Below are 26,591 nucleotides of genomic sequence, written 5' to 3'. Positions count from 1 at the left end.
TTCCCCTCTAACACCCCTAACCTATACATCTTGGGAAACTAAAGGGCAATTTAGCATGGCCAATACACCTAACCGGCACATCTTTGGACTGTGGGAAGAAACTAGAGCACCCCGAGGAAACACACACAGACATGGGGAGAATGTGCAAACTCCACACAGACTGTCACCCAAGGCTGGAATTGAACCCTGGTCCCTGATGCACTTACTGACGAAGGAGCAGCGCTCCGAAAGCTAGTGGCTTTTGTTACCAAATAAACCTGTTGGACTTTAACCTGGTGTTGTGAGACTTCTTGCTATGAGACAACAATGCTAACCACTGTGCCGCCCATGGAGATGGAGAGGATTAGGGAAGGAATTCAAGAGCTTAAGTCTTTTGGCAGCTGAAGGCAAATCAGTGATATTCAGGAGGCCAGAATTAGAGAAGGAGGGAGTTCAAGGGCCTTACAGAGAAAGGGAGGGGGGCATAGCTGGGAAGGATTTCAATACAAAGGTGGGAATACTAAAGTCATGTCATTGCTTAACTGGGAGTCAATGTAGGTCCGCGAGCGCTGAAGTGATGGGTGACTTGGTGCAGAATTTTGGATGATATCAACTTTACAACGGGTGATATCTAGTAGGTTAGCCAAGATTGCACCAGGAGAGTCACGTCTAGAGGTAACAAAGGCATGGGTGTGGTTTCAGCAGCAGATGAGCTGAGACAGGGCAGAGCCAGACAATGTTACAGAGGTGGAAATAGGTGGTCTTAGTGATGGCATAGATAGATATGTGATCGGAAGCTCAAGTATGAAACCAAGGAATTTCAAGCAATCTGGTTCAGCCTCAGACAGTTGCCAGTGAGAAGGTTGGTGTTAGTGGTTGGGGAGCCAAACTGTGCTGGGAACCAAAGATAGTCTCACTTCTGCCTTATGCTGGAGGATGGTCATTGATGAAACAACTGAAAATGGTTGGGCCTAGGACACTGTCCTGACAAACTCCTGGGGTTGAGATGATTGGCCTCCAACAAGCATAACCATCTTTCTTTATGCTAGGCATGACTTTAGTCAGAGGAGAGTTGTCCCCGATTCTTACTGGCTTCAATTTTCTTAGGACTCCATGATGCCACTCAGTCTTTGGGGAATTCTGTGGTGGTATTGTCATTGGACACATAATCCAGAGCCCAGGACAAGATCCAGGGACTTGAGTTCAAATCCCATCATGGCAGATGGTGAAATTTGAGTTCTATAAAAATCTGGAATTAAAAGTCTAATGATGACCATGAAACCATTGTCGATTGTTGTAAAATCCTATCTGGTTCACTAATGCCCTTAGGGAAGGAAACCTGCTGTCCTTACCTGGTCTGGCCTACACGTTGATTCTCAAATGCCCTCTGGAATGGAGGGCAGTTAGGGATGGGCACTAAATGCTGTCCCAGCCAGCAACGCTCACGTCTTGTAAAATGAATTTAAAACAAAAGTCAAATGCTTATTGTCAAGAGCAGTGACTCTCATCTCTCCATACCATAAATGGAACAGGACTAATGAAGTCTGGAACTGAGTGGCCTTGGCAGCACCTAGACTGACCAGTGAGCATAACATTAAATTATGCAAAGTTGTTGCATTTGCACAGCGGGAGCAATCTTGAAGCATATTGAAATGAAGTATTCTAGGTGTAACTATGACAGGTTCCTTCAGGTTTAGTTTTTTCCATTAATCCAATTCTTCTTTTCCTCACTTTATTTCTCTTGGTATTTTTGGTATTGAATTTGGTCTTGAACTTGCCCATTCAAATTTGCACTTCCTTCTCAGTTCTTTTGCTGTTTACTTCTCAGTCCTGATATCTGATTGATTAAGAACTTACACAGTTGCTTTCCCTCTTCAATCAGGTTCCAAATGATAGCCTTCCCTCGCTGCAATGTTATCAGATTGCACTTTCAGCAACTTGCCTTGCAGATGACATCATTGTCCAAGACAGGAAAATTAGTCCAAATTCGTGCCATGAAGAAGCTTCCATTTTATTTAAGCTATAAGTGTGTCAGAATGAATGCGGGAAATCATACAAAACATACTAAAATGACGACAACGGGAATGTTATTTTGCATGAATCAATTGACTCTTTATTTTCAAGCTTATGCTATATATAAGAAATGAAATATTACTGATTCTTGCTCCAACAGCAATTAAGAAAAAACTGTGCTTTAAGTTACATCGGCAATAACAAAAAAAGTTAATAAATCATCCCAACTATTCTCCCAAATATATTTGTAATCTAAAGGAACAATGCTAATGGCAATCTGTGAAATGTTGTGCCTGTCATATTTTTGGAAAGGTTTTAATTTTTTGAAATTTTCTTCCCTCTTTTCCTGAACATGTTGATTCCTTGTTAGATACAATTCCATACCTGACGAAGGAGCAGCACGCTCCGAAAGCGAGTGGCGTTTGCTACCAAATAAACCTGTTGGACTTTAACCTGGTGTTGTTAGACTTCTTACTAGAATTACTCAGCCAGGAGTAATTCTAGACAAGGAACCTGTTCACTTCTTCTATCAGAACATGATGTGTGGAGAACTAATGAAGGAAGGAAACATATTTATAAAAATAAAGGTTAAAAATTCATTCTCCTAAATATTCTTTACTATTGGAATGAGTGTTTAGGCCGCTCCTGAAATAATCAGGAATGATCTGATTTTGAACCTCTATATTGGCTACTGTGAAAGAATATGCTGCAGCAGATGCGATAGTTACAGAAGTGTCTTTAAGTTTACTTTAAATCCCACTGTCCAGCCACATCCCTCAGTTGGATCATTGGCCACATTCATTTTCACACATCAGATGTTTTTGGAACATCAACCATTTGCCAAAGTAACAGGCTTCTTCTAGCATTGAAAATGAAGGGTTTTAATGGCCAGCTGGAAGACAACAATATTGGCCAATGAAAATGGTATCTGTGCTGCTGAATTTGTTCCAGCCATTGTGTTCTGGGCATGTTTATCCACTGAAGGAATATCAGCAACTGGTACTTCGCAGGCAATCCCAACCCAACCTTCGTAACACTGACATGCAAACTTTCGTTTCATGACTTTAGTGTCCATTGCGTTCATTCTCCCTTTCACAGAAAATCTGGGATGTACTCCTTCAGGATTGGCTTGGATTTTGAAATGATTTTGGTCCAGGTGGAGGTAGGCTTTGGAGTCAATGTTCTTTCTCACACATCTCCCATGCCTCTTGCAAAGATGTTTGCTGCACAACTTTGCGGCAGATGTCACATTAACAACATAGCGTCCCAGGAGACCATCTACGTATTTCTTCACTTCTAAGCAGTGATTCTGTAAGAGAAGGTTAAGGTTATTTTAATCCTAGAAATATATGTATGAAATTAAAGACTGACACTCATTATACTTCCTTACTTAGAATCATAGAATCCCTACAGTGCAGAAGGAGGCCATTCGGCCCATCGAGTCTGCACCGACAACAATCCCGCCCAGGCCCTATCCCCAAAACTCCACATATTTACCTTGCTAATCCCTCTAACATACACATCTCAGGACACTAAGGGGCAATTTAGCATGGCCAATTGACCTAACCTGCACATCTTTGGATTGTGGGAGGAAAACGGAGCACCCGGAGGAAACCCACGCTGACACGGGGAGAACATGCAAACCCCACACAGTGACCCAAGGCCGGAATCGAACCCATGGAGCTGTGAGGCAGCAGTGCTAACCACTATGCCACCGTGCCACCCTGAAAGAGGCATGTCTTCATTTTGATCCTTAAAAACACCAACTCATTGAATTGTTAACAAGAAACACCTATCACAATGTTTTTCAGATCTTGATATAAAAAGAACTCATTTGAGTTACCAGATTTATTTAGTTTTGCCTGCTGCAATATTTCTTGTCAGTGCACCACTGTCCAGCCACATCCCTCAGTTGGATCATTGTCCACATCCATTTTCACACATCAGATAAAATCATGTCTTTGGAACATCAACCACTTGCCAAAGTAACAAGACTTCTAGCATTGTAAATTAAGGGTTTTAATGACCAGCTGAAAGACCTTGGCCAACGAAAATGGTATCTGTGGTGCTGAAGTTGTTCTTACTGCTTGGTTCAGATATTGGAAGGTTTATATGTGTAGCAGTAATAACAAAGTCTCGGTTCCTGCCTTTAATTAAGTTAGTGGCTGACTTGCAGAATTTTACAAACGAGAGCCGGGCAGAAGCTTTTCGCCTGCAGAATGATAATTGTTCTACTGGCTTTGACTGTGTTCAAATCCACTGACATTAAAAAATGTAAATGATTGGATCATATAGATCTCACATGAGGGATAAATAAGGTGCATGAAATCATGGCATCTTGTTTTTACAATTAGATTAATGCTGAATGTTAAGTAGCTAATAGCAAATCATCAAATTCAAAATTAGGAAGTTTACTGTAAATGGGGAAAAGTGCCATGCAAATCCTTTGTGTGATCCCAATGATCATATTCCTCGGAGAAATCAATGCAACCTTCTGATGACCCATCACAAAATAGTTAAGATTTATCTATTGGTTTTCCCCTGATAAGATCAGGATAGAATACATGCTCTTTTATGAAGAATATTTAAACGTTATGTTGGCAGGTAAAGGGGAACAGTTACAAGTTATTGCTTGTAATAGGGGAGTGGCCAACTTTACTCAACTTTTACTGCTTTTGAAATTCTGATATATTACAGGTAATGACCCTTATTAAGTCTTCAATAGACAGAGGAATTTAGGGAAAGAAATTATTAAAATAGTCATACCTTTGATCTTGCATAATTGATGCTTCCCCAAAGAATGATCCCTGCCGTTCCCATAGCAGCACTCTCACCAATTGTATGAACTAAGTCAATCTGTAGAGTGGGAAGATATCACAGCAGGGTTACACAAGGTATGAATGAAAATGATACTTTGTGGCAATTTCGTGCTGCATTTAGCTGTGCTTACGTGTTAGGCACCCCTCAGAATATCCTCCATTTGCAGGAAGGGGAAAAAACTGTCTGGAGTTAGATTTGAACATGAGATGCTAATAATGACTCCAAGGAGAAAATGGTCATGCAATACCAATATTCCCCACGAGATATTAACTGGTAGATATATACAAGAGGATTTGCACATACCAATGTTACTTAGAAGTAGCTAAATAGCAGTCCAGCAAACTCTGCTTTCCTTGGTCAAGTGATCATTTCTCAAGTGAGTCTGTGATGGCCACAGTCTATCTCAGTCCTGTCCCCACCTGTTATCCATTTTCCAACACAGGTCATTAGACAGAAAGAAAGCTACCAGCAGTGGGAGTTCTAGCTAATTTTTACCGCTCTCTAGCACTGGGGCAACAGGACCAATTGTGATACGCCAGTCCTGCTTTGACTGAGTTTCAGTTGCAGGACAGGGATTGGATCCTCTGTCACAGTGCTACCTACCCTTTTGGGGAACTCAAACTCTATCAGATATTTTCCAATTTTGTGTTTCTAAAATGAAGCCTTACTTGGTGGGAATGCATATCAGTAAATCAGAAGTACACAGTTCATGATTTTCTTTCCCTATTAGATGCAATATTAGGAACTGTGTCCAATACTTCGCAATTTGCTCATTCAGCAGCCTTTATGTCAGGAGCAAGAACTTGGGAATCTCATGCTTTAGTTTTGAGATATGGATTTGTTTTAACTAATGTATGATAATGCCATTGGTTAATTTTCCATTTTAGTGCTTTAGATAGGATATGTAACCATGATCATTGCTTAACGTTATCCAAGTCTCAAAGTAATGTTAGCAAATACCTGAAGTAATTTGATTGGAATCACTGCACAATTTAAGAGTAAGTGGTTGGCTTAAAGTGTGGAGAATGCTATCACAATGGTTTATTATAAAGGATATCAGATTTCAGTAGAAACACTGTAGAATGTGTTTCTTTCACAGGGGGAATAAATATTGATTGATTAGACTGATTGATGTGATCTCAATGTAAATGCTTCAGTAAGTTTTGTTGAGTATGACTTTAACCGCAGACGTGAGACTTCATTATGTGGAAAGATTGGTGAAGCTGAGTTTGTTCATAGAGGAGAGAAGGTTAGGGTGAGGCCGAACAGAGATTTTCAAATGAGAAATTATGATGGAGAAATAATGAAGAAACTATTTCCTCTGGTAAATGGATTAATAACAAGGGGTCATGATTTCAAATGATTGGTAAAAGAACTGGACGGGATATTTCTTTGCCAACAGTTACCAATAGCTCAGAGGCCTTACCTTTCCTTTGTATTGAGTCATTCCTTGCTCAAAGGGGATGTGTTAGCTGCCGAGCAGACATCGCTTCCTGGTTCCTCCATGCTGAGTTTGTGCTCAAACAGTAACTGAGTGGGTGCCCTTTCTTGTTGGGAGCTGCAAACCAGGTGGGAGGTGGCCACAACAGAGGGGCAGTACTGGGTAGGTACTATGAGGACCTGGGGTCCTGTTTTATGAGAGGCCAGGCTGCGAGGACAGTAGGGCGGTATTAGTGATGCGGAGCTACCTCATGAGGCATAAAGACCCCCTGACTAGGGGGACGGCGAATGCAGTGAAACCTACAACCCTCACTGTCAATGGTGTAAGGCCAGAGGGGTTCACTGAAAAGGAAGTTTTAATCCACTTCTCTGCGAACTCTGCTTGCCAGGTACAGCAATGAGAGTGCATTGATTGTTCTCATGCAAGGCTGTTTAACTGAACAGCATTGAAGATCCGGAAGAATGAGGCTGCCCTTTCGTGAATTGCTTCAAAAACTAATTGGAAACCTCTCAGGTTTCAGCTGTGTCTCCTCAAGATGAATGTTTTTGCCAGATTGACGAACTGACAATTGTTTGAAGAGTCCAGCACACCAGTTTAATATCCAGAGCTGGATCTAGTTAGAGAGACAACAACATTCTGCTGCACATGCCCAGGACCAGCAGCCTGCAGCTGCTCAGGGAGCAGGACTATCCATCGAGGAACAACATCTGAGACAGTACCAGCCAAGAGTCTTCCGGTGTCAATGTTCCTACCTTCAGTTGTCTGAGCTGCAGTACCAGAGAAGACTGCGTCTGTCCCGTGGGACAGTGGACCACCTCTCCCACATATTGCACAAGCTGCACCCCATGGATCGAGAAGACATGCAATGTTTTTGAGGTAACAGCCGCTCTGAACTTTTTTGCTAGTGGTTCGTTCCAGGCAGCACAGGGGACATCTGCAGCATCTCCCAGTCTGCCACTCACAAATGTATTAGGAAGGTGGCAGACGCCTTTTATGCCAGGGCTGATACGTTTATCAACTTTGAGCCAGGACACCAGGGGTATGGGCTTCTCCACCTAGCTGGGATGCCCCAGATGCAAGATCTGATAGACTGCACCCATGTGACTTTTAAGTCACCATGTGGCACCATTCAAGAACCACAAGGGATTCCACTCCCTCAACGTCCAACTCGCCTGTGATCACATGATACGCTTCATGTAGGTGTGTGCCTGTTTCCCAGGTAGTGCTCATGACAGTCACATCTTGGGCTACTCGCAAATCCCAGCTATCTTTGGGATGAGGGAGGCTCCTCAGGGACAAGGGGTACCCACTCAGGAGATGGCTGACGATACCAGTGCAGAAGCCACAATCACCTGCGGAGACTCGATACAATGAGGCTCACACGTCAACTCGCATGTTGGTGGACCAAGTGATCGGACTGTTGAAGATGCGATTCCAGTGCCTGGACCGGTCGGGGGTGCCCTACATTACAGCCCCCAGAGGGTCTCCTGCATTACTGTGGTCTGCTGCGCTCTCTACAACCTGCAGAGAGAAGACAACCTAGACCTGGAGGAGATGGGCGAGCAGCAGATCTCCTTGGATGAGGAGGATGCTGAAGAGTGTGGTGGGCCTGATGATGTTGAGGAGGAGGAAGAACGCTGGTAGTGGAGAAGGCCAGAATTGGCTGATGAGCAAGGGATACCCTGATCACCTCCAATTTTAGGGATGAGCGGGAATAGCAGGTGGTGAGGTCTCCCACAGTGGGTGCAAGGTCAGGCTAATGAAGTAGTGCCACCATGATCTAACACCTTTACAAAGACAGCAGGCTGCAGCCATTGGCCTGACTCGGCAGGGGAACGATGATGACTTGCAGTGATGACAAACTGATGCTTCTCTTATCCTCATTGATGTGTCTGACTCCTGCCTGGCATGCTACATGCGCATGGACACATCATAGGGTTGATAAAAGTTGGAATAAATAGTCTCAGGCACTGCAGTCTCTCCAGGTATTTGGTCAGGTTTCACTTTCATTTAACACCCTAGGTGGGCAGCCAATCAATGTCTCAACAGCCATTTCCAGATTTTTCCTTCCATAAACAGGTCACTTGAAGGGTGGTTGGGCATTGAGGGGTGGGGGGGGTGGTTTGCCTGACTGAAGCACGGCTTCTTTACTCTGTCCTCAGTGTGGGAGAGGTATAGCACAGCCAATATCACACTCCACAGGAATGAAGCACAGGGTGTGTGCGTGGGTTCGCCGAGCTAGGTGGCATGAAATGACAGGATGGAGGCTCTGTGAGTGAACAGAGTGATTTATTATTTGTAATGATATATAGTGGTGACCTCTCTACACCTACTTTTACCTGTGACAGCTAGGTGCCTCTCACTTCTTACTCTTCCTCACCACTATGTCTAGGTGCTTCCCCAGGATCCACAGCTGAGGTTGAGGAGGCCTGCTGACTTCCACACCCTGTTGTCTGAGATGACCTTGATGGGCGTCCCCTGGACCTTGAGGGCCCTGTCCTGCTTTCGGGCAGCATGGGTATTGCAGTGCTGCCCTCATCGGTGTGTAGGGCTGGAGATGTGTTGCTCACAGGAAGGGATAGACTGGACATCCCCAACACCTCCTGTGTAGAAGACCCCACATTGTGCACCAGATGATCCTCATCCCTTCGGGTGCCCAATGGGCCTAGTGGTCCTGCATTGGATAGAGGGGCAGCTGGAGTGAAGTAGCCCCACCGTCCTCTGGCGCAGACAGGCATGGATTCTGACCAGTGCCTGCGGCATGGAGTTCATGCCCTCAGACATGGAGGTCATGAGGTGAACCATAGTGCGAACATCCCCTGCCATGGAGTGAACATCCTGCGCTAAGGTCTCCACTACAGACACGACTCTCACAGTGTTGGCTTCGGTGTGCTGAAGTGACAGCTCCATCTCCTTGGACAGAAGGTGATGGGTCTTTTCCAGTCGGCCTTGCAATACTAGGAGGGCTGCTGTCATCCTGTCGATCAGTTCTGGTCGCCTCATTACAGGAAGGATGTGGAAGCCATAGAAAGGGTGCAGAGGAGATTTACAAGGATGTTGCCTGGGTTGGGGAGCATGCCTTATGAGGATAGGTTGAGTGAGTTCGGCCTTTTCTCCTTGGAGAGACGAAGGATGAGGGGTGACCTGATAGAGGTGTATAAGATGTTGAGAGGTATTGATTGAGTGGATAGTCAGAGGCTTTTTCCCAGGGCTGAAATGGTTGCCACAAGAGGACACAGGTTTAAGGTGCTGGGGAGTAGGTACAGAGGAGATGTCAGGGGTAAGTTTTTCACTCAGAGAGTGGTGGGTGCGTGGAATGGGCTGCCAGCAATGGTGGTGGAGGCGGATTCGATAGGGTCTTTTAAGAGACTTTTAGATAAGTACATGGAACTTAGTAAGATAGAGGGTTATAGGTGTGGTAAACCACTGTCGTGCCTTCGGCACGGTTGAGCTGTATATATTGTTGCCACTACTGTTCATATATGAGACACTCCCTGACACCTTTAATTCGGCTGCACCCTTAACTGGAGGCTCCTCCCTCAGGGTATAAAGGCTGCAGCCCTCCCCCTCCGACCTTCAGTCGGGAGGTCCACATGCTCAGTATTGTTCTGTTTATTGTCTGTTCCACATCGTTCCTTTTTTAGTGAATAAAAGCCTTCTGTTTCTGGCAACATCAGCTTTGTCTATTTACAAGACGCGCATCAATAGGTAAGCCTAGTAATTGCTAAGGTAGGGACATGTTCGGCACAACTTTGTGGGCTGAAGGGCCTGTATTGTGCTGTAGTTTTTCTATGTTTCTATGTTTCTATCCTCTCAAGGATGTCTCGGAGTGGCTGCAGGACATTCTGAAGGGACAGGTGAACGGCCAGTGGTCGTAGTACACGTTGGTACAAACGACATAGTTAATAAAAGGGATGAGGTCCTAAAAGCAGAATACAGGGAGCTAGGAAGGAAGTTAAGAAATCGGATCTCAAATGTAGTGATCTCAGGATTACTACAGGTGCCATGTGCTAGCCAGAGTAGAAATGAAAGGATATATCGGATAAATACATGGCTGAAGAGATGGTGTCAGGGGGAGGGTTTCAGATTCCTGGGGCATTGGGACCGGTTCTGGGGGAGGTGGGACCTGTACAAATTGGATGGGTTATACCTGGGCAGGACTGGGACTGATGTCCTAGGGGGAGTGTTGGTAGAGCGGTGGGGGAGGGTTTCAACTAATATGCCAGGGGGATGGGAAACTATGTAAGGAGTCAGAGAAGGAGGGAGCAAGGACAAAAACAAAAGGTAGAAAAGGGAATAAGAAAAGTGATAGACAAAGAAACCAAGGTCAAGGTTCAAACAGGGCTATAGAGAAAAATACTGGGATCAAGACAAACAATGTTAAAAAGACAAACTTAAAGGCTCTGTGCCTTAATGAGCGGAGCATTTGCAATGAAGTGGATGAACTAATCGCGCAGATAGCTGTAAACAGGTACAATATAATTGGAAATACGGAGACATGGCTGCAGGGTGACCAGGGATGGGAATTGAATGTCCCAGGGTATTCAACATTTCGGAAGGACAGGCATAAAAGAAAAGGTCGTGGAGTGGCACTGTTGGTTAAAGAGGAAATTAACACAATAGCAAGAAAGGATATTAGCTCTGACAATGTGGAGTCTGTGTGGGTAGAGTTGAGAAATACCAAGGGGCAAAAAACATTAGCGAGTGTCATATATAGATCCCCAAACTGCAGTGGTGATGTTGGGAATGCATTAAATATGAAATTAGTCATCAGGTGATCATGGGTGATCTTAATCTGCACATAGATTAGGCAAATCAAATTAGCCACAATGCCATAGAGGAGGAATTCCTGGAGTGTATACGGGATGGTTTTCTTGACTAATATGTGGAGGAACCAACTAGAGAGCAGGCCATCTTAGACTGGGTACTGTGTAATGAGAAGGGAATCATTGACAACCTAGCTGTGCGAGACCCCTTGGGGATGAGCGACCATAACATGATAGAATTAAGATGGAGAGTGAAGTAGTTGATTCGGAGACTAGGGTGCTGAATCTTAATAAAGGAAACTATGAAGATATGATGCGTGAGTTGGCCTTGATAGATTGGGGAGAGTTACTTAAAGGTATGACAGTGGAAAGGCAATGGCAAACATTCAAGGAGCACATGGAGGAACTGCAGCAACTGTTTATTCCTGTCTGGCACAAAAGCAAAATGAGTAAGAGGGCCAATCCATGGCTTACAAAGGAAATTAGAGAGAGTATCCAATCTAAGGCAGAAGCATAAAGATTGGCCAAGATAAAGAATAGGTCTGAGGATTGGGAGCAGTTTAGAATTCAGCAAAGAAGCACCAAGGGATTGATTAAGAAGGGAAAATACAGTACGTAAGTAAGCTTGCAGGGAACATAAAGACTGACACTAAGAGTTTCTATAGATATGTGAAGAGAAAGAGGTTGGTGAAGACAAATGTAGGTCCCCTTCAGACAGAAACGGGGGAATGTATAATGGGGGACAAAGAAATGGCCGAGCAACTGAATACATATTTTGGTTCTGTCTTCACAAAAGAAGACACAAATCAGATGCCAGAAATGTTGGAGAATGCCAGATTTAGCGAGGGGGAAGAATTGAGGGAGATCACAATTAGTAGAGAAATGGTTCTGGGAAAGTTGATGGGATTGAATGGGATAAATCCCCAGGGCCTGATAATCTACATCCCAGAGCACTTAAGGAAGTGGCTCTAGAAATAGTGGATGCATTGGTGGTCATCTTCCAGGATTCTATAGACTCTGGAACAGTCCCTGCAGATTGGACGGTAGTGAATGTCACTCCAATATTCAAAAAGTGAGGTACAGAGCAAACAGGGAATTATTGACCAGTAAGCTTAACGTCGGTAGTGGGGAAAATTCTCAAATCCATTGTCAAGGACTTTATAGCAGAGAATTTAGAAAGCAATGACAGATCAGACAGAGTCATCATGGATTTATGAATGGAAAATCATGCTTGACAAATCTGTTGAAATTCTTTGAAGATTTAACTAGTAGAGTTGACAAGGGGGAACCAGTCGATGTGGTATACATGGACTTTCAGAAAGCGTTTGATAAAGTCCCACGCAAGAGATTATCGTGCAAGATTAAAGCACACGGGATTGGAGGAAGTGTACTGAGATGGATAGAAAACTGGTTGGCAGAGAGGAAACAAGAGTAGGAATTAATGGGTGCTTTTCAAATTGGCAGTCAGTACCTAGTGAGGTGCCACAGGGATCGGTGTGGACCCCAGCTATTCACAATATATATTAATGATACGGGCGGCACGATAGCATAGTAGTTAGCACTGCTGCTTCACAGCTCCAGGGACCTGGGTTCGATTCCCGGCTTGGGTCACTGTCTGTGTGGAGTTTGCACATTCTCCTCGTGTCTGCATGGGCTTCCTCCGGGTGCTCCGGTTTCCTCCCACAGTCCAAAGATGTGCGGGTTAGGTTGATTGGCCATGCTAAAAATTGCCCCTTAGTGTCCTGAGATGCGTAGGTTAGAGGGATTAGCGGGTAAATATGTAGGAATATCGGGGTAGGGCCTGGGTGGGATTGTGGTCGGTGCAGACTCGATGGGCCAAATGGCCTCTTTCTGCACTGTAGGGTTTCTATGATTCTATGATTTGGACGAGGGAACAAAATGTAACATCTCGAAGTTTGCAGGTGGTACCAAGTTGGGTGGGAGGGTGAACTGTGACGAGGATGCAGAGATCCTTCAGAATGATCTGGACAGGTTGGGTGAGTGGGCTAATCAATGGGAAATACAGTATAATTTGGATAAGTGTGAGGTTATTCACTTTGAAAGCAAAAACAAGGAGGCAGATTACTACCTGAATGGTTGTAAATTGGGAGAGGGGAGTGTGCAACGGGACTTGGGTGTCCTTGTGCACCAGTCACTGAAGGTAAGCATGCAGGTGCAGCAGATGGTAAAGAAGGCAAATGGCATGTTGGCCTTCATTGCAAAAGGTTTCGAGTACTGGAGCAGGGATGTGTTGTTGCAACTATACAGGGCCTTGGAGAGGCCACACCTACAGTATTGTGTGCAGTTTTGGTCTCCTTTTCTGAGGAAGGATGTTCTTGCCCTCGTGGGAGTGCAGCGAAGGTTTACCAGACTGATTCCGGGAATGGTGCGACTGATGTATGAAGAGAGATTGACTAAATTAGGATTGTTTTCGCTGGAGTTCAGACGAATGAGGGGGGATCTCATAGAGACTTATAAAATTCCAACAGGTCTAGGCAGGGTAGATGCAGGAAGGATGTTCCCGATGGTGGGGGAGTCGAGAATCAGGGGTCACAGTCTGAGGATTCAGGGTAGACCATTTAGGACGGAGATAAGGAGACATTTTTTCACCCAAAGAATGGTGAGCCTGTGGAATCCATTACCACAGGAAGTAGTTGATGGCAAAACATTGGATGTATTCAAGAGGCGGCTGGATATAGCACTTGGGGCAAATGGGATCAAAGGTTACGGGGAGAAAGCAGGACTAGGCTATTGAGTTGGATGATCAGCCATGATCGTAATGAATGGCGGAGCAGACTCGAAGGGCCAAATGGCCTCCTTCTGCTCCTATCTTCTATGTTTCTATCCCTTCCTAATGCTCGTGACTCTGCCCTTGCAGCTCCATCAACTCTGGGGCGATTGGGTCCAGGGGCACATCATTGGTCTGGGGCCCAAACATACTCCTGGCTTCCAGCATCCCTCCCTGGGACATGCCTGCCTGCGCCTGCTATTGATCTTCAGCTGCTCACTAGTGAGTGACTCAGAAGCCTGCCTACTTAATGAATCCGCTGAAGTGTGAATATTTGTGTTGGTGCCGCAAGTGGGTGACAGCTGTGATACTTTTTCAATGGTGGGGTCCTAGAAGTCTCCCTCAGGGCTGCTAATGTCCGTTGGGTCCAGGGTCTGTGGGGATGATCTGGGCTGCTCGGCTGCTTTGCCTGTAAGAGAAGGGGGAATGGCATTGGTGTATTCCAGGGGATAAATGAGAGGACATTGATTACTCACTTGAGACTTGGAGAATTACAGCGTATGTCTTGAGGATTCTCACATTGGTCTGCTACCCCCCCTTCATCTTTAGTGCAGGCACACTCTTCCTCCTTCCCGGCCAGCTCGAGGACTCTCTCCTCAAATGGCATGAGGGTTCTGAGTTCTGGAATGCTCTGAGCGTGCCTGCTCGTTCTTGTGGATTATTCTTGCAGATAGGGAGAGTGTAGGCGGGAATGTTGACATTTAAGATGGTGATGAGATGTGGCAGGCATGGGGCTTGAGTGGGAGCTGGAGTGTGAGGAGCATGGCAACGAGTAGATGGGAACACAGGGATGGGAGAGGTGAATCTCCTTTTTGGCAAAGACCAAAGTAGCTGGGTGAGAGATGAAGGTGGAGTTGTGAGGGGTGTCAGACAGGGTCCAGGAATAGACTGCATGAGGCTCACTTACCCTGACTGAGCACAGAGGATCATTCATCGTCCTGTGGCACTGCTGCCCTGTCCTCTTCTGCAGGAAGCTGGTACTCACCAGGGCTACTACTGGTGACCTTGGTGGGAGGCCTTTTCCTGGAGTGGGGGTAGAGTTCATCCTGCCTCTGTTCCACTCCCTCCGCGAACCAAAGTACAGGCTTCCTGGCTGCCATCCCCTGCATTAGCTGTGGAACAAGTGCTGGGAAGCTGTTTATATGGATCTCCCCAGTGATTACCATGATTAAGTTGAGCCAGGCTGGGTGAATCAGAGGGAAGCCGCCGCAGGCACGGCCTGATTCTCAAGACCATAAAAACTTTTGTTCGCAGGCTTCCAGATTCGTCTGAAATTATGTCAGAGCCATCGGTGGGATTCACTCGCCAGAACCAACACATGGCTAAATTCTAGTAAGATTGCCCCTGCAGTTTGAGGCTTAGCCGTGTTACATAGTGCTGAAACTTGGGCAACAACAAGAAGAGGCACAATGGCTGGAGTGGAATAATGAGAATGGACAAAAATCAGGAACCAGCGCATCAGAGGTTCAGTGAAGACTGCGGGAGCATTGAAGAAAGTAGCCGAAAAGAGATTGAAATGCTCAGATCATCTGTTGCAGAAAGAGAGAGCAAGTGTTCTGAAATGAGTGATGGAGATGAAACTGCTGGAAAGAAGAAGGTTAAAAGACCAGATGGAAAGCTGTATTAATGAGAGGTTTAAACACAGAGAGATTGGAAGAGGAATGGATGACTGACAGGAGGAAATAGAAAAGGGTGGTCAACCAGCATTATGGCAACCCAAGTAAAAAGGAAAAGCCAAAAAAAGAAATAGCAGCAAATCTTAGGTGTGATCGAGTAAGTCTTTTCTGGTGTTTTACAACTATGAGATATGGGGAACTGAAAAAAAAGGTTTAATACCCAACGTATCAATGAGCCTATGAATAAGTAAAATATGATTGATTGAGGCATCTTCTCAGGAGCTTTGCAGTAATGGCTGTTCCCTGATTTATTGCTACTGATGATTTCAGGCTTAACACCCTCTCTGAAATGAACAATGACAAATCTGCCTTCAGACAAGAGAAGAAAGGATGCAGCTAAAAGTTATAAAGTCAGTAGGTTGGAGAAGTCAATACGGAAGGCAAATATGCACTGTTGGGTGTAATTGGCTCATCATCTTTTGCTAAATCCAGAAGTAAACATTTGCAGAACCCCCTAGCAGAAGCCTCTCTGTTAACATGCCCAGTGGACACTACATCATGGTAATTGTATTGTTAACAAAATAGGCTAAATTATGATTTTGTATCATTTTTGTGATGCAACTATCCCTGGGTTACAGAGGCACAGGTGCAACGGCCCTCCATTACCTCAGCCACTTGATCACTCGCTCTTTGGAAACTTACACAATGATTGTCAGCAGATGAAGTGATTTTGGGAGCACCATATCTGAGCCAATCCCAGTAACATCCCAATGTTCACTGGCATGTTTCCAGCAAGAGCGATTGGATTGCAGTCAGGAACATCAAACTTACTGGAGTGGCCCAACCCAGATCAGTAAACTCAACACAAAGCAAAAGTAATAATTCATCTTCAAATACATGTTTCTACTTACCTCAGTGAGAGGCTCAAACGCATACGCATAAAATGGCCGTGCATATGCAAAGACGGGGAGAGCATAATCCTTTCTTGCTATGGAGGCTAATCTGATAGCTTCTTTCAGTCGGTAATGGACAAATTTCAGTGCATTTGGGCTTGATTTCAAGTCAAGTTGCAGATAGATGGAAGGATAGAGAGCGCCACTTTCTTTCCATAACCAGAGTAACTTGTCGTTGCGTTTATACTCAATTGCAGGACACTTGCCATTATATTTCTTTGGGTCTCTCTGATAGTGATGATTATAGCAGTCTGGAAAGAGATAGAACCCCCAGAGACCTTCGGGTCTAATCTGCTCTGCTAACCCCAATGTTTTATTCATAAATTTCCGTCCTGCATTTTCATATTCTTTCCTGGCTTCTAATTTAATTTGCTTGTCTGTCCAGCCGGGGTGAAGCTTTCTCACAATCTGTATGGACTTTTTCCGATAGATATTTTTGCGCCCCCAGTTTCGGGCCCACAAAGGTCTCCAATCTTCCCAGTCAATCACCCCAAGACCGCTGAAGTCCTCAACTGGAATGTATTTCTCGATGTCGGTCCTGGCTTTGCTCAAGTGTTCTTTAAGGCTATTATTCTGAGGGATGCCCCCATTGACGGGAATCTTTCTTTTGTTGAAGTAAGGATACTTGCCCAGATGATTGTGGTAAAATATGGTAATGGCTGATCCACTGAGCGTCTCATTGGAGTTTGAAAAGATATCAAAAACACTGAGGTCCAGGTCCACCTTGTACTTAAGCCTGCACTGCTCGGTGGGGGCATTCCACACAACAATAAATGGGTTGTGTGGAAGCACAGGAGATTTTGCTTGCTTAAAGTATTGGCCACTTGTCATCTGTAATATGAATAGAAGCATCAGCTTTCTTGCAAACAACGTCTTAGGAATGGCTGCGACACCCATGGCACTCAGCTTTCAATCAGATGGCATTTAATTAACCTCTCCCTGAAAGGAGAAAGATTGATTTTCAATTTGTTTATATTGTCAAGCAGTGATATAAGTATTAACAATACAAGAATATAGTCATGAATACAGTGTTGTTAGCTCACAGACATAAATGTTGAAGGTCTAGCAGTATAACACAAGGAACTATCAGGAATTGCCATGCTGTGCTCTTTCAACCACAGTAGGTCACTGTATTTCAAATGTCCATTTCCATTACAGCTTTCACAGACATTATAGCTTATTGTAAAAATATATTTTGGACTATTTCTTTGGTTTGATTTATTTTGCTATCATTTGCAGCTTCTACTGGAAATTTAACTCGGCTAGCCACATTGCAGTCACAGTTAGGCAAAGTAGGCATTATTGATATCAGCAGGACATTATTCATGTTAAATAATCACTGTAAATATCATAGAATCATAGAAATCCTACAGTGCAGAAGAAGGTCATTCGGCCCAATGATCCTGCACCAATAACAATTCCACACAGGCCATATCCCCGTAACCGCACGTATTTACCCTGCTAATCCCCCTGACACTAAGGGACAATTTACTATGACCAATCAACCTAACCCATGCATCTTTGGAGTGTGGGAGAAAACTGGAGCACCTGGATAAACCCTCACAGACATGGGGAGAACGTGCAAACTGCACACAGACAGTCACCTGAGGCGGGAATTGAATCTGGGTCCCTGGCGCTTTGAGCAGCAGTGCTAACCATTGTTCTACCGTGCCATCCTAATATGTTCAGCCTTTTAAAAGATATTTTGCTCTGTAATAATTGAACCATTTATTTTATCGATTAACGATTGTGCTCCCAAGATAAGATCATGTTGCAGAACATCCAATCACTTGAAAATGATGGGCAGGAAAAGACCAGCTGGTTTCTCAAATCTCTTCCACACCGATGTTTGCTGGAGCATCGTGACTTGACAGTCTCTACCACCATTTCCACCCCCCACCCCAACCCCAACCTCCACAACCATGAAAATCTCCTGTGAAAGGCAAAATCAAAATCAGAGAAGATCCCAATGCCAGTAACAGAAAAAGTATCCTGGAAAATTTGTCTCCGACCCCTCAGGCAAGATAAAAATAAATAGGGCCAGTGAAAACAAGCCAGGATAAATATAAGAACGCTGAAAAGTTGCATACTGCCAGAATAGACAGACTAAAAGGGACTATGGAGAGAATTGGCAAAAAAAACTGAATAAAAAGGCTTTCTATCAGCATGTTAGGAGTAAGATTATAATTAAAATGTGGAACATAGGCTGCTAAGACAGTGAGAGGATGATAGAAATACTATTAACTCAATACCTTCAGTGTACCTAGTGTCACAATAATGTGATGTGTGTGATATTAATCTGTAATTTCATCAGCTGATCAAACATATATTGAATTATTGAAAAAGAACTTTTAAAAAGCAGGCAAAAGCACTGACTTAAGATGGCTGCCAGAAGTCCCCTGCCGATGTCAAGAACTACTTCAAAAGGATTTACTTGTACTGGATGTCACATTTGCATTTCTATAAGGCTACCTCCCAAGCAGAGACAGAGGCCGGAATCTTACCACCCCGCCCACCACAGGAATCGGAGGGGGAAAAGGGTGGACCATGCTAAGGTCCGTTGACCTCGCGCAGGATTTTATGGTTTCAGGATGAGCGAGGCCATTAAATCCCACCCAGAAAGTCTACCAGGATGATAGCTGCATGGATAGGTGCTTTTCCTAGCTCATCAAGATGGATAATGAATCATTCAGAAGCTAATGGCTGGGACATTACAAGCCATGGGACAATGGCCACGGTCTGTTCAGACATGAGCTAAGCAAATATCTTCTGAAATCATTACAGGGAGAGAGATCATGTGACTGATTTACCCATTTTCTGAATGTCTTTTATTACAGCACGCAAGCTGCTAAGCACAGTTGGGAAGGGGCCTGCCCATGGAGCAGTAATACTTTCCCTCTCCACATTTCCTTCAAGTTCAAGGCCCTATCGCTTTTCTAGTTTAAAATCCAACACAGAGATAGAGAATTTTTCTCCAAAAGTGTCACAACAGTTGATTACAACCCCAAATTACTTACGAGCATTTTGAACTTTTTAAAGGAAATCATTTGTTTTTTTAAAAAAAATACAAGCAAAGATACTGACCAAAAGATGGCTGATGACATGTGGTGACGAGTTTCTGGAAAATTCCTATATGGATTATATTGACCAACTAGTCCCCAGAAAACATGAAAAGTCGTACTTCTTTAAACAGAGATCTGAAAGAGAGATAGGAAGGATGCAAAATACTGACCCTGTGGTTGTGGAGACAATGATTGTTTTATCTCAGCAGACATCTGAAATCCATCCAAAAGAGAAAATACTGGAAAATCTCAGCAGGTCTGGCATCATCTGGAAGGAGAGAAAAGAGCTGACCTTTCAAGTCCAGATGACCCTTTGTCAAAGCTTTGACACTTTGAGCTTTGACAAAGGGTCATCTGGACTCAAAACATCAGCTCTTTTCTCTCCTTACAGATGCTGCCAGATCTGCTGAGATTTTCCAGCACTTTGTCTTTTGGTTTCAGATTCCAGCATCTGCAGTAATTTGCTTTTATCTGAAATCCATCTCCTGTTGAGTTACATCTCAGAATGCTGAAATGGTCTGAGTTGAAAGAAAAAAACTCTGGGCGAAATGCAGCTTTGTTTTTTCTCCCTTTCAGAAATACACAAAGAAATAGATCTGGGTGTACTGGTATGTTAGTCTATGAGTTACACAGAAATAAGAAGAGACAGCAGTCAGTCACCGCAACAAAACGAATAGCAGGCGAAGGATCCTACTTGCAGTTTATGTAGGGAAGCTCAGCAGAAGCTAGCATCAAAAGGAAATCAAGCAGCCTCTTCAGCTACCCTGCAGAAATACACCGTCTCTCTAAACTAGCTGCTAAACTTCCAAAATCAGCTCTACCGAAATCAGCCAACTTAATGGCTGCAGCATAACATCATCAATGCTCATAGGCAAGCCAAAGACTGATTCGATAAGAATGGAAACAGGAGAGGGCAATCATACCCAGCTGGATAATAAGTTTAATGTTGTCACAGTCGTATAAAATATCGTAGGGCATAGGATGTATGAGTACATGTCAATAAATGTCTGCGTCTGACTGACCCCCAGCTCACATCAGAGTCAGCATCATTTCTCAGCCATGGATTTTTCTAGGAACATAATTACTACAATGAAACTCTTCGGTAACCCTGGCAACATGCGGACACTGATCAAAAAGAGGAAAGAAATCTGGGGAGGCAGAGTAAGTTTAGGATAGGAACTCCACGATGTAGAATCTGGGCAGCTGAATGTACACGTGCCACGGATCAAAGAAACTCACAAATGTGCAGCAAGCTATAATTGGAGCAGTGCAGAGATCTCTGAGGTTTGCAGAGCTAGAGGTGATCACAGAGATGCGGAGAGATGAGGCCATGGCGGGAATAAGATTTTGATTCATCATCTGCCTTTAAGTGACATGTACATCCGTTGAGTTTTGTTTCACACTGGTGCCTGCCTACACAATCGATTCACCTTTGGAAAGAAGACAAAGTGAATCTGTTTAAAGTACTGTGAAACATGAGAACTCATGTAAAAGCATCCCACAATAGATTTACTTGTACTAATTTAGTGGTGGAGAAAGATTTTCATTCATATTGATCATTTGGTGAACCAGTGCAAGCACAATGGGCCAAATGGCTTCCTCTGCACCATAATAGTTCTGTAATTCTGTGATGTTTTTAATATTTAATGATTAAAGCTTAAAGACTAAAGTTAAAGACAGTTTGGGAACTGAAATACTTCCACATGTTTTCCTACAACTTCCAAAATGGAAGTTTTTAAAAAAACTTTAAAAAGGTTAACTTCCTCACCTGTGGTTGACAGAGCACTCAACCAAGTTTGGAATACACACAGCAAATGTGGATGCTCTAAGCCAACTGCCCTTGCAAGAAAGTATCACATGTACTCCAGTATCACAACAAATCATCATAGCATTAAATGTTTTATACACATTACCAGTCTCAGCGAAGCAGATCAGGAACTGAACCAATCGAGACCCATTCCATAGAAACCCTACAGTGCAGAAAGAGGCCATTGGCCCATCGAGTCTGCACCGACAATCCCACCCAGGCCCTATCCCCGTATCCCTACATATTTTACCCGCTAATCCCTCTAACCTACGCATCCCAGGACACTAAGGGGCAATTTAGCTTGGCCAATCAACCTAACCTGCACATCTTTGGACTGTGGGAGGAAACCGGAGCACCCGGAGGAAACCCATGCAAACACGGGGAGAACGTGCAAACTCCGCACAGACAGTGACCCGAGCCGGGAATCGAACCCAGGTCCCTGGAGCTGTGAAGCAGCAGTGCTAACCACTATGCTACCGTGCCACCCCTGTCCAAAGTGAGAGACAAAATACTTATAGGATGGGTAAGTGAGCCAGTTCCAAAGAAATTAAACCATTCTTTAGCCACAAGAATGAATTAAGTTGTCAGGATGGCATCATACTCTAGTGAATAAGAGTAGTCCTTCCTGTACCAGGCAGGAAGCTGCTCCTAGCTGAATTAAACAGCACTCAGCATGGCATCTCTAAGATGAAGATGTTCGCCAGGAGTTATGTGTGGTGGTCTGGTATTGATGCTGATATCAAGAAGTTAGCCAAGTACTGTCAACAGTGCCTACTGCAACAAAGGTTGCCTGCTACAGTCCCATTGCACCCTTGGGAATGGCCTGGCCAGCCATGGGTACAATCCATCTCAATTATGTTGGTCCATTCCTTGTATTTGATGCACACTCTAAATAAGCTGAAGTCACCTACATTGCGTGCTACCATCGAAAGTTTACCCCAATACTTTTCAACTCATGGATTACCTGAAGCCAAGGTATCAGACAATGGAACCATATTGACAAGTGCTGAGTTTCATAACTTCACCGCTGTCAATAGAATTAAACACATTCAAACTGCACCTTACCACCCAGCATCAAATAGACTAGCCAAGAGAGATGTCCAAACTCTCAGATCTGGCCAAAAGAAATTGTCAGAAGGAACCTTGGAGACTAAAATCTCATGATTCCTCCTCAGCTATCATACCATTCACCATGCAACAATGGGAGTTCCACCAGGAGAACTGATCATGAGATGTCGTCATGTTTCCAAATTTGCCTGGGAGGATAGAAGTCAGTCAAAGTAATCAGAGAGCAAGCCATAGTTCACATAGTATAGCACAATCAGTTATGGTATATGAAGCCATAAACGCGAGAAACTTCAGTAGTGGGTCAAGTTGGATCCCTGGGATTAGTATCTCCAAGTCCGGACCCTTTCATACCAAGTGGACGTGGAGTGATAAATTGTTCATAAACATGTGGACCATTTGAGGAATAGAGAGATGTTCCAGCAATCAGTGCTGCCATCAAGAAGTGTTTTCTAACATGTAAGCACTGAGGCAACTAATCAATCTACATAACTGATGAAAGCAAGTAGTGATGAACTGTCTGTGCCAGAAGAGGTACCCATTATTGCATTTCCTGATAACTTTGATCCTGTGGAAACATCTCAGATAATAAAATTAGACCTCGCCATAATGACAAACCATCAGGATGTTGGTCAAACCAACAGAAAAACCCCTCAAAGACTCAATTTATAATTGTCCAACTCATGCACATAATATTCATCAGGACTGAGTGAATTAGTTATTGAAGATTGTGTAAAGGACTTAAAGGGGGAGGGATGTCTTGATTGTCCCTTTAAGAGCAATACAGCAGACTGAGGGTCACTTGGCCTGTATGAACAATTGGGACTCACCCCATGATATGAAAAGCTTCTTAGGCAAAGAGATATTTTGGGGAGCTGGCTACAGCCATGAGGCTGTTGTTTTCTTATTAATAAATACCTTTTGTGTTCATAATGAGTTCCGTGAAAGTGCATCTTTACAGACCCCTTTTCCTCCTTTTCAGAACCATGTAGGGTTCTTGTGCTCACTTTCCACCCAACTAGCCTCAGCAGTCAAAGGATCATTCTCTGCCATTCCCACTAACTCTAGCGCAATGTTACCACAAAACACATCTTCCCCTCATCCCTCCCTGTCAGCATTCCACAGGGACCCCTCCACCCCCCCACCCCCCCCCCCCCCCCCCATGACACCCTCTATCCTCCATCACAGCCCAACTCCCCCTCCCCTTTCCACGACACCTCCCCTTGCAATTGCAGAAGGGGCAACCCCTGCCCCTTTACCCTCCTCACTACTCAAGGCCCTAAATACACCTTTCAGGTTAAGCAGTGTTTCACTTGCACTTCCCTCAATTTGGTTTATGGTATTCGTTGCTCCCAATGTGGCCTCCTCTACATTGGGGAGTCTAAATGCAGACTAGGTGACTGCTTTGCAGATCATCTCCACTCAGTCTGCAAGCATGATCCTAACCTTCCTGTTGCTGCCATTTTAACTCAGCATTTTGCTTTCATGACCACATGTCCATCCTTGGCCTGCTGCAATGCTCCAGTGAAGCCTCGTGCAGGCTGGAGGAGCAGCATTTCATCTTCCAGCTGTGCAAACTTCAAACTTTTGGCAGCTTTAAATTGTGATCTTTCTACTCCATCTAAAACCCCTTTTTAAAAAATATCCCATCTATATATTGCCTCAGAGCAAACGACCGTCCCACTCCAGCGGGGTTTACAGTAGTTCCCCACTTTAGGGGAGCTGGAGGCCCGACCCTGCTGTAATGAAGAGGGGCAATCGAGGCCCCCTGAGAGTTGGGTGGGTGCCCCCTGGGCATTGGCACTCTGGCAGTGCCAGCCTGTGCCCCCTGGCACTGCTCAAGGGACAAGGTGTCAATGCCCAGGGGGCACCTTGGCACTGCCCATTGGGCACAAGGCAGTGCCAAGGGGAGGGGCATATGGGACTGGGACTAGTGGAGCGATCGGTGGGGATGGGGGGGGGTCCATCCCGCTGCCACTCTGCACAGGGATCGGTGGAGGAAGGAGGGAGTCCAGTGACTGGGGCAGGCTGGGGGAAGGAGGAGGGGGGGTCAGCCTGCTGGGGTTTTGGGACTGCGGGGGTGGGGTGCTGGAGATGGGGGCAGGCCAGGAACGGTCGGGGTCCAAGCGATTGAGCCATTGGGGGGTGCAGAGGGCCGGTAATGTAGGGGTCGCGGGGCTGGCCAGCAATGAGGAGGCCAGCAGTGGGGGGGGTGGCCACAGCGCATGTGCTGTTCTCGGGGCTGACAGATCGGCACATGCGCAGTGGCCTGCTCAGCACTATGCTGCCGGCCTCTCGGGCGGGAATAGGCCCCGCCCCCTAGTTTTAAATTATATTCACGCTGGTGGCCTCTGCAGTGCAAAGACTGCGGGAGATTCTTCTCTGAACTCCCACTGGAAAAAACCCAGTGTGAATTACTCCAGTTTTCACGCAAATTAGACACTCAGAATTTTTTAGGGAGTATTCCGGCCATTGAGTTTTTCCAGCTTCCTCTGTTGCATTTTTATTCCAATTCAATCAAATCAAGTCCAATTCAGTCTCAACAAGTTGAGATATTCCCGATCCAAGCTGACAAGACAGGTCTCTCACCTCCTGTCTTGGGCTTGATCTACATGATCCAAGCTGATTGGAGTAGGCAGAGCTCCAAGGCTTGACCTCATTTGCATCTTAGCCAAAAGGCCGAGATGCCGCTTTGAAAAATTGCTTCAAATGAAGCTAAATGTAACCTAATGACTTCAACCAAGCACAGCATGTCAATACTGCACTTGATCTTTGCCAAAAGGCCGAGAAGCGATCCTCTGCTGCAATATTGGTTTAAAATTTTAATTCGTTCTTCAGTTGAATTGAACCTACACATGACATTGTGACAAAAATGGTGCAAAACGTTCTTCCAATTCTCTCCTTTCCTAAACCAAAACTATTTTAACAAACTTTTTGTCCTCCAGAAAGGGTGTTACTTTAAATTATTTTTCAAATCCAAGCATGCTCAAAATAGCTGCAAGCAACCATTGATTTTGTTATTACCACATCTGCTAATTCAGAACTGCGGACCTAATTATGGAATCATGTTTTACACCATTTGTCACAGGTGAGATGCCCAGTTATATATCATTTGAAGCAATTTTTTCTGCATCTGCTGAAAGCTGCAGATTTATGATCCAAGGGCACCTGGTTGCATGTTCCATACTTGTGTTACAAGCATATGTTTTTTGAAAGTACAATTGCCTATTTTTCTTTTTCTGGCAGGATTTTAAAAAACCTGGGACCTTATCCAGACCATGGGATTTTTAAAAAAAATCTGATCAGGTTGCTGCAATACGCACAACTTCACATTTCACTAAGCAGGGTAGAAACAGACACTCAACACCCTGGGGAGCATGAAAGACTCCATTCCCTGTCGATTCATACCAGCCGATGACTTTTCAAATGTTTCTGAGGTGAAACATCAAAATGCAAATCCTGTTCTGAAACAATAACTGCAGCAGACATGAACTAATAGAATTTTTTGGACTATACAATCAGAGAGGTACTGCCAGGGGGCAGCATGGTGGCACAGTGGTTAGCATTGCTGCCTCACAGCACCAGGGATCAGGTTCGATTCCAGGCTTGGGTCACTGTCTGTGTGGAGTTTGCACATTCTCCTTGTGCCTGCGTGGGTTTCCTCCGGGTGCTCCAGTTTTCTCTCACAGTCCAAAGATGTGCAGGTTAGGTGAATTGGCCATGCTAAATTCTCCCTCAGTGTACCCGAACAGGCACCAGAGTGTGGTGACTAGGGGATTTTCACAGTAACTTCATTGCAGTGTGAATGTAAGCCTACTTGTGACTAATAAGTAAACTTTACTTTACTCAGCAGAGGGAAGAAAAAAAGACAATTCTGCACTCAACATAGGCTGATTGAATCTCTGTGCTCCCTCTGTCTTTCTTCCTCTCTCTCCCAGAAGTGTTGTGCTCAGTTTGCAAAGTGACCATCCTGAGAAGAGAAACTGATTGCAAACTAAGATTTTCAAAAAAAACGTGGAAATCTGCTCAATACACCTAAGCCTAGGAGGACAGCTGAATAAAATGGCAGCAATGATGACCCACTACATCGAGATTCCTTTGGAACAGCTAACCATATACACCATTATTTGACATTTTATGAACTGTTAAAAAAATATTCCATAAGCCTTTCTTCTCATTTTGTCATCAGAACGCACATTTGTGTGTGTGTGTGTGTGCGTGCGTGCGTGCGTGCGTGTCGGTGTGCGTGTGTGCCCACATGAATGTGTGTGACCATATGCA

The 26,591-nt window shown here is 44.6% G+C and overlaps 1 protein-coding gene across 5 annotated transcripts in view; it reads right to left on the bottom strand.

Annotated features, from left to right (window-relative positions):
• Window positions 1-1,967: 1,967 nt before the first annotated feature.
• Window positions 1,968-26,591, bottom strand: part of hyal6 (hyaluronoglucosaminidase 6) — a 76,598-nt gene continuing 51,974 nt past the window's right edge. For 2 of the 5 annotated variants that reach the window (XM_078220156.1, XM_078220157.1), the window contains 3 exons: window positions 16,335-17,315; window positions 4,759-4,848; window positions 1,974-3,301 (listed from right to left, as the gene is read on the bottom strand). In XM_078220156.1, coding sequence (XP_078076282.1) covers window positions 2,852-3,301; window positions 4,759-4,848; window positions 16,335-17,273 — 1,479 coding nt within the window. In that variant the 5' untranslated portion in view covers window positions 17,274-17,315 and the 3' untranslated portion in view covers window positions 1,974-2,851. Of the gene's footprint in view, window positions 3,302-4,758; window positions 4,849-16,334; window positions 17,316-19,460; window positions 19,574-20,677; window positions 20,869-26,591 lie in introns of all 5 variants that reach the window. The other 3 variants (XM_078220158.1, XM_078220160.1, XM_078220161.1) reach the window with 3 other exon arrangements.

The sequence above is a fragment of the Mustelus asterias genome, chromosome 9 (genome assembly GCF_964213995.1).
Source record: "Mustelus asterias chromosome 9, sMusAst1.hap1.1, whole genome shotgun sequence".
In the NCBI taxonomy this organism is placed as follows: Eukaryota; Metazoa; Chordata; class Chondrichthyes; order Carcharhiniformes; family Triakidae; genus Mustelus; species Mustelus asterias.
Note: the sequence above shows the minus strand (reverse complement) of the source record. Positions and strands in the feature narration are given on the sequence as shown.